The following is a 17,622-nucleotide window of genomic DNA, read 5'->3' on the forward strand; positions in this document are numbered from 1 at the left end:
CATCCGTACTCCAAGACAACATGAGCGAAGAAGCCAAGCTGCCATCCCAGATCAATGACACGCCTTCGACACGATCACAACGCAACGCATTTCTCTTTAAATCTTTAAAAACCTGTCCAAACACACCACGCAACACACACAACAGCTATAACAGCCCAACGAAAGCAAGACACCAACTTCAACAACACCCTCCCTGTCTTTTAACTTCTTGGGAACAGCGAATCTGCGAAGGAGGACGGGGCTTCTGAGGTGGAATCGGATTCCTGGCAATGATGAGCACCACGGCCACGGACATGTTCCTTCCTCATGCCATTGTCACACCTATGCAAATTGCAATCCTCCTAGGAGGGAGGAAAAAGTGAATATGGAGGAGGAGGAGATCCGCTAGGTTTGAAAATCAGGTACGAAAACTCGTCGAGATCTTCGGAGTCGGAGTCGGAGTCGGAGTCGTCATGCCGAGGTCTGTTAGGGCTGTCGGGACTGATTGACGAATTCGGATGGCTTCCACCACTTCCCAAAGACTTCTTTTCGTTATAATTGGGCCCCGTTTGGAGTTCAGCAAGCGCCGCTTGAAGGCATTGGAGGATTTCGAGATCGTCCTCGTCCATAAAAATGGTGGGATTGTTGGTCTGGTATTCGGCGAGCGCCGCTTGCAGTAACGCGATGGCGTTGAGCTTTGAGTGAGGAGCTTTTGGGGTGTTTGTGTCTTCTTGTCTGGTGACTAAGGCGTTGTTGGCCTGGTATACATCAAGGGCCTCTTGAAGGAATTCATTTGCCGCTTTGATCATGTCGAGGACTTCCGAAGAAGAAGACTTTTCGGCCTCGGGCTTGGTCTTGGTCTGGTGTTGTTCAGCGAGCATCTTTTGGACCCAAAGATTTGCCGTTTCGGTTGTGGCGTCGAGGAATTTTGATCTCCCGAGCTTCTCTTCTTTGGCCTGGCGTTCGACGAGGTTCTTTTGGTTCAATCGAAACTTTGCTTTGATGGCGTTGCGTTTCTCCACTTCCGATTTGGGTGTCGGCAGCAGTCGAGCGAATTTCTTTTGGAGGGATTTCTTCCATTTCTTCTGCTTCGTCTTGATGGATTTGAACAAAGTATTGGTAGTCTGCTCAGTGTACCCAGTCAAGTCTATGTACCCAGTCAAGTCTGTGTACCCAGTCATGCCTGTGAGGCTTGAAAGAGAAATAGAACGGCATTTGGAGCTCAAGGGCGAAAGGTCGCCATAAGAGGAGCAAGATGAGGTCGTCATGATGACTCGAGAAGTATGCTTCGACTTGGTATAGATCCAGGTGTTTTTTGCGTGGTGAGAAGAGGAGGTTCTTTCGTTGTAAAAATGGACTGGTGCCTGGTGTTAAATAGTAAGTCAGAGGTAGAATTCGGGAAACTGGGATGATGTGTGCGAAAAATTCGCTCCCCCGACGGACTTCCGTTATTCTTCGACCTGGGTGCATGCTTTACGCAATCTTCCCCGTCTGTAAGGAAAAACACCAGTAGTTTCCATGTAAAGCAAAGTGGCCAAGAGAAGTCCAACAAGGACAGGACGCTCACGATAAGGCAATGCAGGGAAACATCTGTGGCTTAGCATGTTGAAAAGGTACTCATTCATATTGAACGAGAAGCAGATGCGTATTGTCCTGCCTGCAGAAGTGACAATCAAGGTGAGAAGAATGCATCTGGTTTTCAGACATTGGAAATATGTGAGAGAATGTAGGCTGTGTTCACTAGCATGTAGCATGCATACGCGATGCAGTATTTTTTTTGAGTGGCCATGGGGCGAAACAAGCCACAGTTTACCTGATCCTGTCCCGCCTCACGAGACAACAGAGCACATATTCAACCACCCAGCCTGAACCAGCTTATCCGAGAAAAGATCGAGCCGGGCCTTACCATGTAGCCCACCTGGGTAGATAAGCGTAATCCTGCAGGAAATACCCCAAGATCAGTTCCCAACCCGACAAAAGACCCCATCCTGGAGGACGAAACCTGATAGATACACTTCCAGTTAGTCATATGAATAGGTCCCAGCGCCATTAACGACGTACAAGATGCGTTAGGGGGTGGAAAGAATGGAGAGAGCAAGACGTTTCGGTTTATCCCAAGTAGTAATTGTTGAGAGCTCAACCTATTCTAGTCGAACGCCCGTCCACATTCTTAAGAAGCAGAACGACCTACTACCAGCACAGACACCACAATAACACAGCCCCTAGCATATCTGCTACCTTGCCTTACCCACCCCCCACCACCCCCTCCTCCTTTGGCTCCCCCCTCCGCCTCCCCCTTTCCTGCAACCTCCCCACCTCCAGCAACAACCGATACAAATAAACACCCATATCCCTCTCCCTCAACGCCTTCCCCCACCACTCCTTGCCTTGCTCGCCCACCTCCCTCGCCTTCTGCCTCCCCTCCCCCGTGCTCGTCAAATACATCATCAACTCCGGCAATTCCTCCATCCCAATGCTGACAGGAAAATAATGCACCCACGGCACTAAGCGATCATCATGCCACTCCCTCAGCAGCGTCTGCTTGAGGACAGCACTATTGCTCGCCAAAAGCTTGTAGTACCGTCCCGAAATGCCGTTACCGTCGAGGTCAAAGACTAGACGAGACCTAAAGGCTTCGTCTTTGTCGGCGTACGACTTGGTGCGGAAGAAGGAGCGTTGGGCGCGGCAGGTGGTGCCAGAACAGAACTGGAAGCGAGTGAAGAAGATGGAGAAGAGGCGGCTGTTGAGGAAGGAGGAGGTAGCGGCGGTGATACCGCCGTTGCCGAGGGAGTGGAGGTAGGTGTGTGGCTTGTGGTTGAGGTTTTGGGCAAGAGAGACGAAGCGTTGCCGGTGGAAGGACTTCCATTGTTCAAAAGAAGAAGAGGAGGCGGAGCCGCCGGTTGTGGACCCGGCCCAGTAGAGGTTGTTGGACTTTTTATCCCAGGGGATGTCGCGGGTGGGATCGTAGACGAAGCCGGACTCGATGTAGGCGGCGGAGGGGTAGAGGATGTCGGACATGGTGGACGGTGCGCCGGTGGAGAGGACGGGGACGAGACCGGTTAGGAGACGAAGCGAGACAGGAGAAGTGAAGAGGCCGTAGGTGTTAGCGTAGGAAGGGTTTGCGCAGATGTCGAGCGAAGAAGCCGCGGATGTGACGAAAGGGAGGCCAAAGGTTTTGATGCTCTTAGCTGCAGTATTATTGGGTTGGTTGTAGGAGGAGGAGCAAGGAACGGTTAGTTCCTTCCAAACTGGCTTTTGGGACATATCGGCAAGAGCAAAGCGCGTGTCGATGGGGTCTTGGTCAGGTGGAACGACCACCCGCGGCTCGTCAAGATGGTTGACAACGAACTGGATGTCAGGAAGGACCCCCCCCAGATCTCCAAGAACCTTATTGAGCAGAAGGGTAAGATGTCTGTCGAAGTTGCGGTATGGATGCCGACACTCGGTCCTTGCGGTCTCGCCGCGAAAGGTACACTGCCACAGCTCGCTATACGGTGTGTTATATGCCCTGTTCACCACGTCCATTATCTCTTGGCCGCTGAGTTTCCAGAATGGCGACACTGACTGGTAGATGGTGTCAAAGTCATCGATGATCGGGGACTTGTTCTTCACGGCAAAGTCGTACCAGCCCCGAAACCCTGATGGTGGATCTACCTTGTATCGACGCTTGTACTCTTTGACAGCTTGGTCGTAAGTCTTTGACTGTCTGGATAACATGGCGTCAAAGTCTGCTTTCGCCTTCTCCATCAGCTGTGCTACCGGGTGTTGGCCGGGATGTTGAGAAGCCAGTTGCTGCGCTGCAGACTCGGCAGCCCTGATAGCGACCATGTTTGCCAGGTATGGCATGAGGGGAACAAGGACGAAGACCCAGAGGAGGGCTCGCTGTTTTGTGTTCTTTGGCACCATGTAGATGGTTTGAACAAGAGCAAGAAGGGAAGCAACAACGTTCACAAAAGCCTGAGTGTCTGAAGGCTCGATGGACGGGTCACGAGTGGCAACCAAGCCGAAGGTGGCTATCACGGTGACGATTCGCCATGACACCGGTGTATATCTTGTCTGTCAAGGATGTCAGTGCCACTCGTCTACTCAAGCAACTCACAAATGCGTTAGCACCGGCTGACGTACAGTTTGAACAGCAAAACACCACGATAGAGCCTTCGCTAATCCCAGAAGGACCGTCAAGACACCATCGATTCTGGGAAAGCCAAACGCCCAGATGTCGACAAACTGCAGGATAATCAAGAGACCAACGACCCGCAAGGAGACAGGCCGGATGATGTCTTCCAACCCAACAGGAAAATTATATGAGCGCCCTTGATCTCCCATTAAATGCTTCAACGACGCAAAGAAGCCGACGAGAACCACAAACGGTATTACCGCTATGGTAGCTGCCTTGACGTCCCATGCTGTCAAGGCGTACACAGCAACTGCCGCAGACAGGAGTGATCCCAAGAAGGTATTGATGAACGAGTGAGTCAAGGCTCTTTCCTTAGAAGTCTCATACCTCAAAGCGCCCGACCGTGATTGGAGATATTCATGGGCCTTGAACAGCAGTGGTGTTGCAAGAGGCTATTGAAGATTTTGTGTGAGACAGGTATCCGTGAAAGGGTCCATGGTAACTAGGATGGCTTACAAACAAACAGACTACCGAACTGAACTCTGTTTTAGAGAGACTGAGGGCAACAATACACACCGCAAGGCCCCAAAGTCGTAGTGGTTCAGTCGGGCGTTTGCTAAGGCTCACATCCCCTAACGGAGGTACATATTTCGAGGGCTTGGCGTGGAACCTGAAAAGGGATGGAAGTATGATCCAACACACAGCTTCCGAGGAAAGCTCAGACTCTGTAGCTCTAGCAGTCAGGTACTGAGCCAGAGATGTGCAAGTTACAGCTGCTGCCACCGTCAGGACAGCTGGATCAAGCTGGCCATTGGAACGGAGGTTCATCGCTAGGAAGTGCCTTTGCTCATGTGAAGGTTGTCCAGTTGGGAATATGTGCTGGGGACATGTATTGAGCAGGCAAGTTCAGGGGGAGTAAAGACCGATGAATATGACGAGGTCGGATATGCGGATAGGGGGGAACAGACAGAAGGTCATCCTCGAATCTGGACGCCGACGCTGACCAGCAAAGGACAGCAGAATGGGAGATGATCATGTCCTGGACTTGAGATGCCGAGCGTTGGCGTACCCCGTACCAAGAGTGGCACAGTCTCCATTCCCATAGTGTGACGGGGTAGTACCCATTCTCTTTCAGGGATGGTAAGGTAGCATTGGCATTAACTACGATCGCCAATCCCATTGGCTGACAATCCTCGTCCTCCCCAGTTTTGCTGTTAATGCCACTTGACTTTGCCGCAACGTCACTCTTGCTTTCTTCAGATTCGTCCACTCGCTTCACTGTAAACGCCGGTGCCCACGGCATATCATAAGCTTCCGGTATGATCGCTGGACATGTGTTTTAAGTTCGTTAGTTGATTGGTCTCAGAAGCGAAATAATACAAGGGAAAAAAAAATCTCACCTTCCTCATTTGGACCCTGCAGATCCCGAATTTCTGATCCTATACGAGGAGGCCATCAACGTGCCTCGGGGTAGGCTTGGCCTCGCGAATCCCTATATCAATTAGGACAGTGAATTGGTGTGTATAAGCTTCCGGAATGGCTTTTTCATCCGCAGCATCCCAGCTCATCACGCCCTACAAGGCTTCGGCGGCGCCACCCCAGATCCACCAGGTAACCGTCCAGCCCTGCCCGCCAGCCCAGCCAGCCTACCACAGTAAAAGTCAACAGTGTGGGTAGTACTCCCTGAACGCACAAGGATGTGTGGCACGACACATAAGCCATGTCAATGCAGTTCTTTCTGAAATTTAAGACTGGCGGCTTTTCTTTGGAGCGCAAAGTTTGTTGACCGGGGCCGGGCCGGGGATTGACGGTTGACACATGCCGCATCACTCTAACCAGCTGCGCCCGTCAGCACTTATGCCGGCTTTTGTTCATCTGTTTTAGCTGCCGTATCATGGAAGGATCGGATCTCCCGTTAATAGTCTGCAAGATCTGCAACTGTTACTGCGCGGTTACTTCTCATCATCTCGACAAGAATACCTGACAGCTGACTGGTTAGTACCTCGACCACTCGCTGCTTGTGATATTGTAGACCGGACGAGGGTGGGACGGCAGGGGCTTGCTAGCGACGACAGCTTACGTTATAGGTACTCCTTCGCCTATCTAAATCCGATGTTCAAGCGGGAAAACCTCATCCAGGTACCTACTGTGTAGAGTTCTACGCGGCACCCCAACCCGCTATATATCTCTCAACGCTGTTGCAGGCTTGCCGCACGGTAGAATGATCTGATCAAAGCCTGGCATGGCAGGTGGCAAGCTACACAGTTAATCCCCGACGGAGTAGCCAGCATGCCTGCACCGCCCTACGAGTGACAGCGAGGGGTCGCGGATGATGGTATTTCTGGTAAGGATCAGAATTGTTTATTTATCATGCTACCAAGCCGGCAAAACTCCGGTTGAATCCATGAAGGGAAGCAAGAACTGAGCAACGGGGACCAACCTGTTGCCGTTACTGGCACGGAACTAACCGTAGAACCTGTTGATTGAGGTATAGACTCGCCAGGGAGTGGTTCTTGGAAGTATTCGAGGAACGTTGGCGTGTGTTTGTATGATGGTATGGGCCGGAAAAGAGATGAAGCCATTTGCATTTATCTTCTCCACAAGAGTACCGCTTTTGTTCGTTCATAAGAGATTTACTCACAGGCGCTAGCAAGGAAAATGAGAGCGTCCCATTGGGTATCTTCCCCATATGCAACCAACTTCCCGTGCATGTGCTTCTTTTCTCACCCAAGTGTAAATCTCTTATGAACGAGAAAAAGCGGTAGAGACCCGGTGTGAGCCCGTGTTTTGTTAGAGTGCAATATCTCCCGCCGTGGAACTGCTTTAACTTCATCTCCAAGTCCGAGTTTTGCTTACCTGTACTAACATGCCGTGGCCCATGACTGCCTTCCTTCTCCCTTGCTGGCAACCAAGCGATGCAACATTTCCCTCCTTGCCTTCGACGATCAACACTCCTTCAGTATCTTTGAGTGTATAATTGTTTGCCATGTAATACACAGGACGTTACCCTTTGCCACGCATGTTCTGTGTGTGAGCCTTGCCAGTCTCGCCAGTTAACCTCAATGGCAACAACCAACCACAGAGACAATGCGAGCAATGATCATGCCTTGACAGTTCGCTTGACTCGAAGCATGGTAAGCTGTAAAAAAATCGCTAGAGAGCTTCCATGCCAGCTTGTCTGCAAGGATCTATGCCTCACAGTGTCCCGGACCTTCGAGTCCTATGAGGAAGGTTGCACCAGGTAGATGAAGTATTCAGGAGATGTTGTAAGTCCGAGAGTTGATGTTGCCATTTACTCTATGAGATCCCGTTGCCATCCAATCACCTACCTCACTACTTTCAAACCAGTCAATGGTGAAAACTCCGTTCCCTACCTCTATGGTTCGAGTCATGCACTTGACACTCGCTAATCACTATATTGCAAGCAGAGAGTGATGATCGGCTGTCAGCGTCAGCCAAACAGCTCCATTGAGCTTCAAACTGGCAGGTCAAGAACAGGCAGAGAGTAGAATACCGCATGGCTAGAGATGCGGGAGGTGATTCTACGTACCATTGCCTCTGAGCGTCACGTCGTCAGGATCCCGATGCTTGTCGGCTTTGAGCTGGATGAGCATGTCTATCAGCACGGTTCGTGACGACAAGGAGGAGAAGGAGGAGAAGGAGGAGAAGGAGGAGAAGGAGGAGAAGGAGGAGAAGGAGGAGAAGGAGGAGAAGGAGGAGAAGGAGGAGAAGGAGGAGAAGGAGGAAGAGATGTCATGAATGTGTTGATGATATCGAGATGGATGGAAGAGAGAAATCGGCTATAAAAGCCTCTTCTCCCTCCTCCTTCTCTGCTTCATCCAGATCATCACCAACACAATCATCACATCTTCTCTTACCTTCACAACAACACAACAACCCAACACAAACCCCTTTTACCAACCACCACCATCAAAATGCAGTTCTCCACCATCCTCCTTTCGGCCATTGCCTTCTTCGCCGGCGCTGAGGCCTGCAAGTGCTTGAACTCCGGCGGCGGCTTCAACAAGGGCGCCTCCGAGGCCTGCTGCCACCAGCAGAACGGCAGCTGGCGCAACGGCAACGACTGCGCCGCCAGCTCCATCTCCGAGCACTTGTCCAACTTCCGCAGCTGCTGCAAGAACAGTGGCGCGCAGACCTCCGACTGCGACTACCCCCGCCTGGCTGCTGCTGATGCCAATGACGGCATCATGGCTGCCCCCGTCGTCGATGGCATTGCTATTGCCACCATTGTCCAGAAGAACAAGCGCGCTGTTCCCACCAGCTTCTAAACAAGTGGCGGCTATAGACGCACTATGAAATGGTAAGTCTCTCCCCAACAGCCTTGAGAGATTAACTGGATGGCTGACCGAGACACTTTAGCTCCTGACGACAATCACCGGCTCGGACCTCGTCATTGACATGGAATTGGGAGATGGGGTACTTCGTGCTGGGTCAGAAGGTGCCATGAGGATATGATTGTTTTGGATACGAAGGATCAAAAGAGTTTTTAAATGGATTAGGAAGCGCTTCCGCAGAAAAGGAGACGATGTTCAATGGTGTTTCAGGGGCGGCAAGGTCTGGCTCTTATGTGTGGACGCACACTTTGAGCCTCATCAGACTTTGCTCCTGGACATCACTCTAGATTAGCATTCCTCTCATTGAGAATCGAATCTGACATCGTCAACAGAACGTCTTGTTCCCATCGTGATATCGGGTGTTGTGAATTTGAAGATGCGAACCGAGGAAATGTCACCAGATGACTGCAAACCCTGGATATTCGATCCCGGGCCGTCTACTCCAAACTCCTGCAAAGAAAGGGGTACGTGAGGGTTGCCATGTTAAGCAACAATCCAGCAGAAGCCCCATAGAGTGGACGTCGCATGGTGTTCATGGCCTGTTCGTTGAAGACAAACACAAACAGGCCGGTGTTTTCGTCAAAGTGCCTCGAATTGAACGACGGATCGTGGCTGGGTGGCAGTGAGAAGATGGAATAGTGAACAAAGAGAGGAGAGAGCAAGGAAAACTCCCATTGCCCACGATGTGTTGCCCGCATGGTTTCACACAAGTTGCTGAAGGTGCGAGGTCCTCACATCGGTGTTTCCAGTTTGTGCAGTGGCCAAAAGGCCAGGTTTAAATGGCAGTGACAGCCTAGCGCTCTGTGGATCTAGGAAGTCATGCCTGAAATCATGGCAAGGCATCGACAAAGAGGAGAAGGCGCAGCCTAGCAGATTAACCTGTCCGAAAGGACAATCCGCAGGAAATCAAAGGAGGCGCAGTTCTCGTCATCAAGCACTGGCAAATTCGAAGGAAAAAAGAAAGAAGGTCAAAATGCTCAGTCGCCCAGATCTGAGTTGAACTTGAGACCAGCAGCGACCGACGAAAACTGTACCACCAGTACCACGTACTGAGCAATGTTTTCTGGCTCTCGTACAACACACCGCTTGGCCACGCACAAGGCGGATTAAGGTGCGTATGTAGGTACCAGAGTTTTTGGGCTGTCTGAGCTTGGGGCTTATATATTTGTTGTCCAAGATCCCGCTATGTGGACTTTCGACAACTCGCCGGTACCGGTGTCGTATTAACAGTCTCCACGGCGATAGACGGCAGTATCTGCTTCTTCTGCCATCGAGCTTGCGACCGGTCGACCAATATCCGGGTGGCTTGGTTTTGGACATGCCCACGTCGGTCTCAGATGTTCCTTCCTCTGACATAATGGTAGTGAAGTCGGGCTATACAAACCAGGCGCAGGTTATTCAGTACTCGTGTTACAAGGTTTGACGGCACAGCTTTCCGCTTTTCTCAACGTATTATTGCTAGGAGCAGCCATCAATATTCATCAGTCTCCGCGATGATCATACCCGGCCTACGCCCAGAGATTGCGATCTGATCAAGATCCGAACAAAGCCGACTGTGTGTGATAAACATGATAAAGCGACTAATAATGCGCACAGCAGTATGAGATTGTACTTCAAGGATGTGCTGTCTACCGATCCCTTTTAGCCGGTCCACACTCTCAACTCGAGACACTATGACCCCGCATACCACTTGGCACTACTTAGGCACACTGGTGATAGTAATCATTGATGGCCTTGCAGGTCAACCCGGATGGGCAATTGGTGCAACCAGAAAATCCCGAGCCGCCACACTGAGCGTACATAGCCGCAGTACATCCGGAGCCGCCGCCAGAAGGGGGGGGAGTTGTTGGAGTAGAGGGGTTGCTGCCTCCACCAGAGGGAGGAGTAAAAGCCGGGAATTGCGAGTCGTCGTTTCGCTTGCAGCCGGTGCGTGAGGTGAGCTCGGACGGGCATTGAACCTGCTTGAAGGTGAACTCCGGATTGTCGGCGTTCTTGAACCAGTCGAAGCGCCACTGGCAGCCGGGCTTGAGAGGGGCCGGAAAGGAGTCGCACTCGCTGCGGGAGCTGATACCGCCGTACTGGGCGCCGGGGAGACCGCCAAACTCCCGTTTGCAACCGTCAAACAGGCCGACGCCTCCGCCGGGCATGTTGAGGTCGAAATGGTTGGAGCCAAGATCACCACCAGTACTGGTAGACTGGACGACCAAGGTCTTGCCAGAAACAGGACCCGAAGTGAATGTGAGGCTGGAATAAATAATCGTCAGTGATCAAATCTTACTCCGATGGGCAGAAAGACAACTCACGCATAACAGGCGCAGCACCAAGATGACTCGGTTCCCCCGCTAAGTTTCGTGGCCGCGAAGCCGTAGGCCAGATTGTCATTCACTGCCCAGGGAGAGTTGTTGGCACAGGTATAGGCAGAACCGCCATCACATCCTGACTTGACGTTGGTGTCGCTCAGCGGGTTGTTGTTTGAGTCGCAGGCGAGAACGGGACGGTTGACAGAAGCCTTGCCGGACCAGGCACAGGATGGTTTGCAGCAGTCCCAATATCTGGTGGACTTGCCGGATCCCGAGGCGGCCTGGACGGCGAATGGGAGAACGGCCACCAGGCAGGTTTGCAGAATAGTGGAGGAACGCATCTTGTATCTTGTCTGATGTGTCAAAGCCTGAACTGGGAGGCGAAGGGTCCAAGCCGCCCTCTTATAGTAGTTCACCCATCCATGGATTCGGTTGTAATTACCCGGCACCTCCCCAGAACCGGGGGCATATCCTGGATATGTGGGCAGCCGAGTGGCTCGAACAATGGCGGTTTCTGGCGCCCGAAACCATGACAATTGTGTCTCCAACACGACAGGTTGGATCTGGCGATGCAAGGAACAAGGCAACTGAGCGCAGGTACAGACGTAAGATGGTTACGCTGGGTACCGGTAATCCGAGTGTGGTGATTATGGATGTCTGCTGTGTCTGGGAATAGGCCGCCTGCGGCATTGCCTTCTAGCCACGTGCCGCAGATGTTGACCTATTATCCTGTGGCTCCTGAAAGGAAGAAGAGAAGGAAGAAAAAGGAGGAGTCGTGGCTCAGTAGACTTTTCGCGGCCATCTGGTAAGCTTGTTTGCAGCTTTGAATATATGTATACGTCATGGCTGATTGGTAGATGAACTGGGGACTGGGGGATCCGACCAGAATAAAGATAGAGAAGTCCATCTTTAGCTTTATATGAGAACTACCTTAAGGAATGACAATTGTCGGTTGACTTTTGCGTCCAAGTGGTGGCAATAGGAAACGAACATGTACAGTTCAGTATGTCTCGCTTTGACTAAAAAAGGCCATCCCGAAACTGCCAGACGAGTGACAGACACCTGAAAACGTCTCGGTTGGAGTCTGGATTGGACTATTCATAAACGGCCTCGAAAGTAGGTTCGAAGGTGCAATAAATATGCTTGGATCCATAAAAAGAGTTTCCTTAAGGTATAATACAAAGACCGTGATGTGTTCGTTTCATTTTGACAACCATCTCGGTGCTGAAGGTTTGGATTGAAAAGAGGATGGCGAGTGCTTTCATCCGATCTGAGTTGTTGAGATGGCGTTCGAATGTGTCATTGGGTCTCTGTCCTTTTGAGTCTTTACACAGTAGGTCAAGGTTAATAACCTGAACGCACGATCCATACCGGCGTGTCTGTTAGCTTGGTACAGTAAACGAGACATTCCAACCTTCAAAAGGCCGGCAACATGAACACAAGTATCGGGGGACAGTAGATCGAAAGTGGTCAAAAGGTTGAATAAGAGGGATAAGCATAAGAATGGGTGAATTGACTTAAAAGGGGACGAGTGGAGTGTGCTTGCAAATGTCAAATGTTCGTAGAAGACGCCCAAACTCCCGTTGGTGAGGTGGTCAGTGCGTTGCTCGTCAGTCTTCCGCACCTTGACACTCCTCATTGCCGGCCGGATTTGGCGGGGATTTTGTTGAATGGACGTTTCGGTGCATTACTAAGACGGCAATTCAACCAATCACCGAGCTGAGACGTGCACTCCAAGATCCACTTCTGGCCTTGCCGCCTGGAGCTTGACTTTGTTCAGGTCTGCGCTTGCCAGCAGCAACCAAGTCTGGCCTTGCCTTGTCTGCGTGTCTGGGATTTTGGAGTGGCACTCTCCGTCCCTCGCTGGCGTCCACCACTTTCCCCAAACCACCATCACCACCGACTCAACCAACATCGCGAACTCCCCACGCGCGTTGTTCTCCCCCCATCCGCCACTTTCCAGCAGCCGCCGTCGACGTCTCTGTTGCGCTGCTCCATTCTCGAACAAATTATCGATTGACTCGATCCGTTAATCTGCATCTCTTTGAAGCGGCAAAGAGTGCAACGTCGCGTTCCGACTTGGACCAGGAAAATCCAAAAAGTGACGAGCTGTAGATGCGCGACTGATACTCGACCATTCTCTACCACCATCGTCGGCCACCCTTCGCCGCGATACCCTTTTCATCTTCGACTTGTTCTCGGCATCCGACCGACAGCTCTCTTCTCTTTAATCGACCTCGGATACCCAAACAGTGGCTAGACCCAGACGCTGTCGTCGCGTTACCGCCTAGTCTAGTGCCTGCCGATTCCCCGGTCGGATATTTCATTCCCATACCCCGCCACCGACCGCCACCGTTTACGCGGTCCGCCATTCACAACCTTTTATCCACGATTTATCGATTACTTGATCAGCCAACCTTCAGTCCGTCCGACAACCAACTCCTAGCCCGCCCGCCAAATAACCTGCACCGCTCGCCTTGCTGATTTGCAAGATGGCCGCCTACGCAAAGGACGGTAGCCAGAGCTATGGCGGCTATGGGGACACATACGACAATGATGACAACTACGAGAACCTCTCCACTTTCGACGATGAGGATGACGGTTCCGACCCTAACGCCATCACGCCCGAGGATTCGTGGGAAGTTATCTCCTCCTACTTCGACCTCAAGGGCCTCGTGTCCCAGCAGATCGATTCCTTCAACGAATTCACAACAGACACCGTGCAATCTCTAATAGACGAGTATGCCGATCTCACCTTGGACCACCCAAGCCCAGGCGACGACGACGGCAGAGACATCATCCTGCGCAGATACGACGTTCACTTCGGAGAGATCATCATTTCCAGGCCGACCCTCACCGAAGCCACGGGCGAGACCATCAGTCTTCTCCCGTACGAATGCCGTGACCGCAACCTGACATACTCGGCCCCCATCTACTGCAAGGTCACCAAGCGCGCCCGTATCGCCGTTAGCGAAAAGAAGCCTCTAAACCAGCTTACCGATGACGAGCACGACCACATGGCCCGCACCGGCGAGCACCCGACTGTTCTGCGCTGGATTGAGGAGGAGAGTGCGCCGCCAGAGCCACCCAAGGAAGACAAGGTTAACGCTGAGAATCTCAAGGGATACCTCTTCCTTGGCAAGATTCCTATTATGGTCAAGTCCAAGATTTGCCACCTTTACATGGAGGACGACGAGTCGTTGTTCACCCTCAACGAGTGTCCTTACGACCAGGGTGGTTACTTCATCATCAACGGCAGTGAGAAGGTCCTGATTGCTCAAGAGCGCAGTGCCGCCAACATTGTCCAGGTCTTCAAGAAGCCCCCTGGCGGCAGTGTCTCGTACCAGGCTGAGATCCGCAGTGCCCTCGAAAAGGGTTCTCGTCTCATCTCCTCTCTCCAGATGAGGCTGCACACCAAGGCCGACCAGAACAAGGGTCGCCTGGCCAACACTGTCAGCGTCACCCTGCCGTACGTTAAGGAAGAGGTCTCTCTCGCCATTGTGTTTCGTGCTTTGGGCGTTGTTTCCGATGAGGATATTCTCAACCACATTTGCTATGACCGGCGCGACAGCCAAATGCTGGAAGCCCTTCGTCCCTGCATTGAGGAGGCCTTCTGTATCCAGGACCGCGAGGTCGCTTTGGACTACATCGGCAAGCGTGGTAACGGCGGCGCGGGAGTAAACCGCAATGCCCGCATCAAGGCTGCCAAGGATATGCTCCAGAAGGAACTGCTACCGCATATTTCCCAAGCGGAAGGTTGCGAGACCAGGAAAGCCTTCTTCCTTGGATACATGGTCCACAAGTTGCTCCAGTGTGTCCTTGGCCGCAGAGATACCGATGATCGTGATCACTTCGGTAAGAAGCGCCTTGACTTGGCTGGTCCCCTGCTGGCCAAGCTTTTCCGTGGTATCGTGAGACGCCTGACTCAGGATCTCATGGGCTATATGAAGCGCTGCGTTGATACCAACAAACACTTCTCCCTGGCCCTCGGTATCAAGGCCTCCACCCTTACCAACGGTCTCAAGTACTCGCTTGCCACTGGTAACTGGGGTGACCAGAAGAAGGCCATGAGCTCGACTGCTGGTGTGTCCCAGGTCTTGAACAGATACACGTTCGCCTCGACCTTGTCGCATTTGCGTCGTACAAACACACCCATTGGTCGTGACGGCAAGCTTGCCAAGCCTCGTCAGCTGCACAACACACATTGGGGTTTGGTCTGCCCAGCAGAAACGCCAGAAGGTCAGGCTTGCGGTCTGGTCAAGAACTTGTCTCTCATGTGCTTCGTCTCCGTGGGTACGCTGGCCGATCCCATCATCGAGTTCATGGTTGCCAGAAACATGGAAGTTTTGGAGGAGTACGAGCCTTTGCGGTATCCCAATGCCACAAAGGTCTTTGTCAACGGTACTTGGGTTGGTGTCCACCAAGATCCCAAGCACTTGGTCACTCTTGTCCAGAACCTCCGACGCAAGAACATCATTTCCTTCGAGGTTTCGCTGGTTCGCGACATCCGTGACAGAGAGTTCAAGATTTTCTCCGATGCCGGTAGAGTCATGAGGCCGCTGTTCACTGTCGAGCAAGAAGACAACGGCGAGTCTGGTGTCGAAAAGGGTCAGCTCATCCTTACCAAGGAGCATATCAGGCGACTTGAGCAGGATAAGGAGCTTGGCAAATACCATGAAGATTACTTCGGCTGGCAAGGCCTGCTTGAGTCAGGTGCCATCGAATACCTTGACGCCGAGGAGGAAGAGACGGCCATGATCTGCATGACACCAGAAGATCTGGACACCTACCGTCAACACAAGTTCAAGGGTCGCGAGTTTGAGGACGACGCTGCCAACCGTGGCAACAGCCGTATCAAGACGAAGTTCAACCCAACAACACACATGTACACGCACTGCGAGATTCACCCCAGTATGCTTCTCGGTATTTGCGCCAGTATCATTCCCTTCCCCGATCACAACCAGTCGCCCAGAAACACTTACCAGTCTGCCATGGGTAAGCAGGCCATGGGCTTCTTCCTCACCAATTACTCCCGCCGTATGGATACCATGGCCAACATTCTTTACTACCCTCAAAAACCGTTGGCGACCACTCGCTCCATGGAATACCTCAAGTTCCGCGAGCTCCCTGCCGGTCAGAACGCCATCGTCGCCATCGCTTGTTACTCCGGTTACAACCAGGAAGATTCCGTCATTATGAACCAGAGCAGTATCGATCGTGGTATCTTCCGCTCTCTTTTCTTCCGTTCCTACACGGATTGCGAGAAGCGTGTCGGTATCAACATTGTGGAGCAGTTTGAGAAGCCAGACAGGAGCAACACTCTGCGACCCAAGCACGGCACATACGACAAGCTCGAAAATGATGGTATCATTGCTCCTGGCATCCGTGTCACCGGTGACGATATCATCATCGGCAAGACATCTCCCATCAACCCTGATAACCAAGAGCTTGGCCAGCGCACGGCTCAGCATGTCAAGCGTGACGCGTCCACGCCACTGCGCAGCACGGAGAGTGGTATCGTCGATTCCGTCGCCTTCACAACCAACCAGGACGGTCTGCGCTACGTCAAGGTCAGGGTCCGTACCACTAAGATCCCGCAAATTGGTGACAAATTTGCCTCTCGTCACGGTCAGAAGGGTACCATCGGTGTCACTTACCGTCAAGAGGATATGCCATTCACTGCTGAGGGTATTACGCCTGACATTATCATCAACCCTCACGCCATTCCCTCTCGTATGACAATCGCCCATTTGATCGAGTGTCTTCTTTCCAAGGTCGGTTCCCTCAAGGGCATGGAGGGTGATGCCACCCCCTTCACGGATGTCACAGTCGACTCCGTCTCCAACCTTCTCCGCGAGCACGGCTACCAGTCTCGTGGCTTCGAGATTATGTATCACGGCCACACGGGTAGGAAGCTTCGCGCCCAGGTGTTCTTCGGTCCTACCTACTACCAGCGTTTGAGGCATATGGTGGACGACAAGATCCACGCTCGTGCCCGTGGTCCGGTACAGATCATGACTCGTCAGCCCGTCGAAGGTCGTGCCAGAGATGGCGGTCTCCGTTTCGGCGAAATGGAACGTGATTGTATGATTGCTCACGGTGCCGCTTCATTCTTGAAGGAGAGGTTGTTTGAGGTCTCGGATGCTTTCAGAGTGCATATCTGCGAGATCTGCGGTCTCATGACTCCTATTGCGTATGTATCCCATCTTGCCTTTTCGTTCATACACATGATGCTAACATTTTATTCGCAGGAACCTGACCAAGCAATCGTTCGAATGCCGTCCTTGCAAGAACAAGACCAAGATCGCCCAGGTCCACATGCCCTACGCGGCCAAGCTTCTCTTCCAGGAGCTCATGTCGATGAACATTGCCTCGCGCATGTTCACCAGCAGGTCCGGCATCACGGTTCGTTAAGGGTAGTTGGTTGTGAGTTCCCGGGGGTTTGGCTTGGTGCGGAAAGGTTTCGGTTTATAATATCACGGTTTCTTTCTCTTGACATGGTCCTTGTACATGGCATGGCATTTATAGGCACTGGCACAAAAAAGAAAACGGTTCTTTTTTATAAAATGCTGGTGCTCGTTTGACGTGCTTGAGGATTACAAGAGAAGGACAGAAGAAAGACGAGAAAGAAGACAAGAAAAAGTTGCATAGAGATGGTCGTTCTGGCGTTTTACAAATGATTTGAAGATTGCAATTTGCAAGTTTTCGCAAAGTGGAATGAAAGGAAAGTTTGTTTCTGCGCATTTGCGAGAGGGAGGGGGAAGGGGAGTGGTTTAGTTTGGTATTTTCACACGCAAAGTTACTTACTATACATACATATAACGAATATCACTACCAAGACATTTTCGCCAACATACATAGGAGGAGCCAC

The 17,622-nt window shown here is 51.9% G+C and overlaps 4 protein-coding genes across 4 annotated transcripts; 2 read left to right on the top strand and 2 right to left on the bottom strand.

Annotated features, from left to right (window-relative positions):
* Window positions 1-2,223: 2,223 nt before the first annotated feature.
* Window positions 2,224-5,062, bottom strand: SMAC4_08682 (uncharacterized protein; the record flags this gene model as incomplete). Its single annotated transcript, XM_066090838.1, has 3 exons — window positions 4,613-5,062; window positions 4,105-4,548; window positions 2,224-4,035 (listed from the first exon to the last, which is right to left on the bottom strand). The coding sequence occupies exons 1-3, from the start codon at window positions 4,922-4,924 to the stop codon at window positions 2,224-2,226; spliced, it is 2,568 nt and encodes an 855-aa protein (XP_065947839.1). The 5' UTR covers window positions 4,925-5,062.
* Window positions 5,063-8,031: 2,969 nt separating this feature from the next.
* SMAC4_08681 (uncharacterized protein) lies at window positions 8,032-8,385 on the top strand (the record flags this gene model as incomplete). Its single annotated transcript, XM_003347358.2, has 1 exon — window positions 8,032-8,385. The coding sequence occupies one exon, from the start codon at window positions 8,032-8,034 to the stop codon at window positions 8,383-8,385; it is 354 nt and encodes a 117-aa protein (XP_003347406.2).
* A 1,399-nt stretch (window positions 8,386-9,784) lies between these two features.
* Window positions 9,785-11,106, bottom strand: SMAC4_08680 (uncharacterized protein). The gene is made up of 2 exons (XM_066090837.1): window positions 10,755-11,106; window positions 9,785-10,695 (listed from the first exon to the last, which is right to left on the bottom strand). The coding sequence occupies exons 1-2, from the start codon at window positions 11,090-11,092 to the stop codon at window positions 10,152-10,154; spliced, it is 882 nt and encodes a 293-aa protein (XP_065947840.1). The 5' UTR covers window positions 11,093-11,106; the 3' UTR covers window positions 9,785-10,151.
* A 1,547-nt stretch (window positions 11,107-12,653) lies between these two features.
* SMAC4_08679 (uncharacterized protein) lies at window positions 12,654-17,600 on the top strand. The gene is made up of 3 exons (XM_003347356.2): window positions 12,654-14,936; window positions 14,976-16,944; window positions 17,003-17,600. Exons 1-3 carry the CDS (start codon window positions 13,244-13,246, stop codon window positions 17,163-17,165), a joined length of 3,825 nt encoding a protein of 1,274 aa, XP_003347404.1. The 5' UTR covers window positions 12,654-13,243; the 3' UTR covers window positions 17,166-17,600.
* The last annotated feature ends 22 nt before the right edge of the window (window positions 17,601-17,622 follow it).

Source organism: Sordaria macrospora, chromosome 7, assembly GCF_033870435.1.
Source record: "Sordaria macrospora chromosome 7, complete sequence".
NCBI lineage: Eukaryota > Fungi > Ascomycota > Sordariomycetes > Sordariales > Sordariaceae > Sordaria > Sordaria macrospora.

Coding starts and splice junctions, on each gene's coding strand:
- SMAC4_08680 (XM_066090837.1), bottom strand. CDS start 11,092: ATGCGTTCCTCCACTATTCTGCAAACCTGCCTGGTGGCCGTTCTCCCA. Junction 10,696..10,754: donor TGGTGCTGCGCCTGTTATGC/GTGAGTTGTCTT, acceptor TATTTATTCCAG/CCTCACATTCACTTCGGGTC.
- SMAC4_08679 (XM_003347356.2), top strand. CDS start 13,244: ATGGCCGCCTACGCAAAGGACGGTAGCCAGAGCTATGGCGGCTATGGG. Junction 14,937..14,975: donor CGGCAAGCTTGCCAAGCCTC/GTCAGCTGCACA, acceptor TGGTCTGCCCAG/CAGAAACGCCAGAAGGTCAG. Junction 16,945..17,002: donor GGTCTCATGACTCCTATTGC/GTATGTATCCCA, acceptor TTTTATTCGCAG/GAACCTGACCAAGCAATCGT.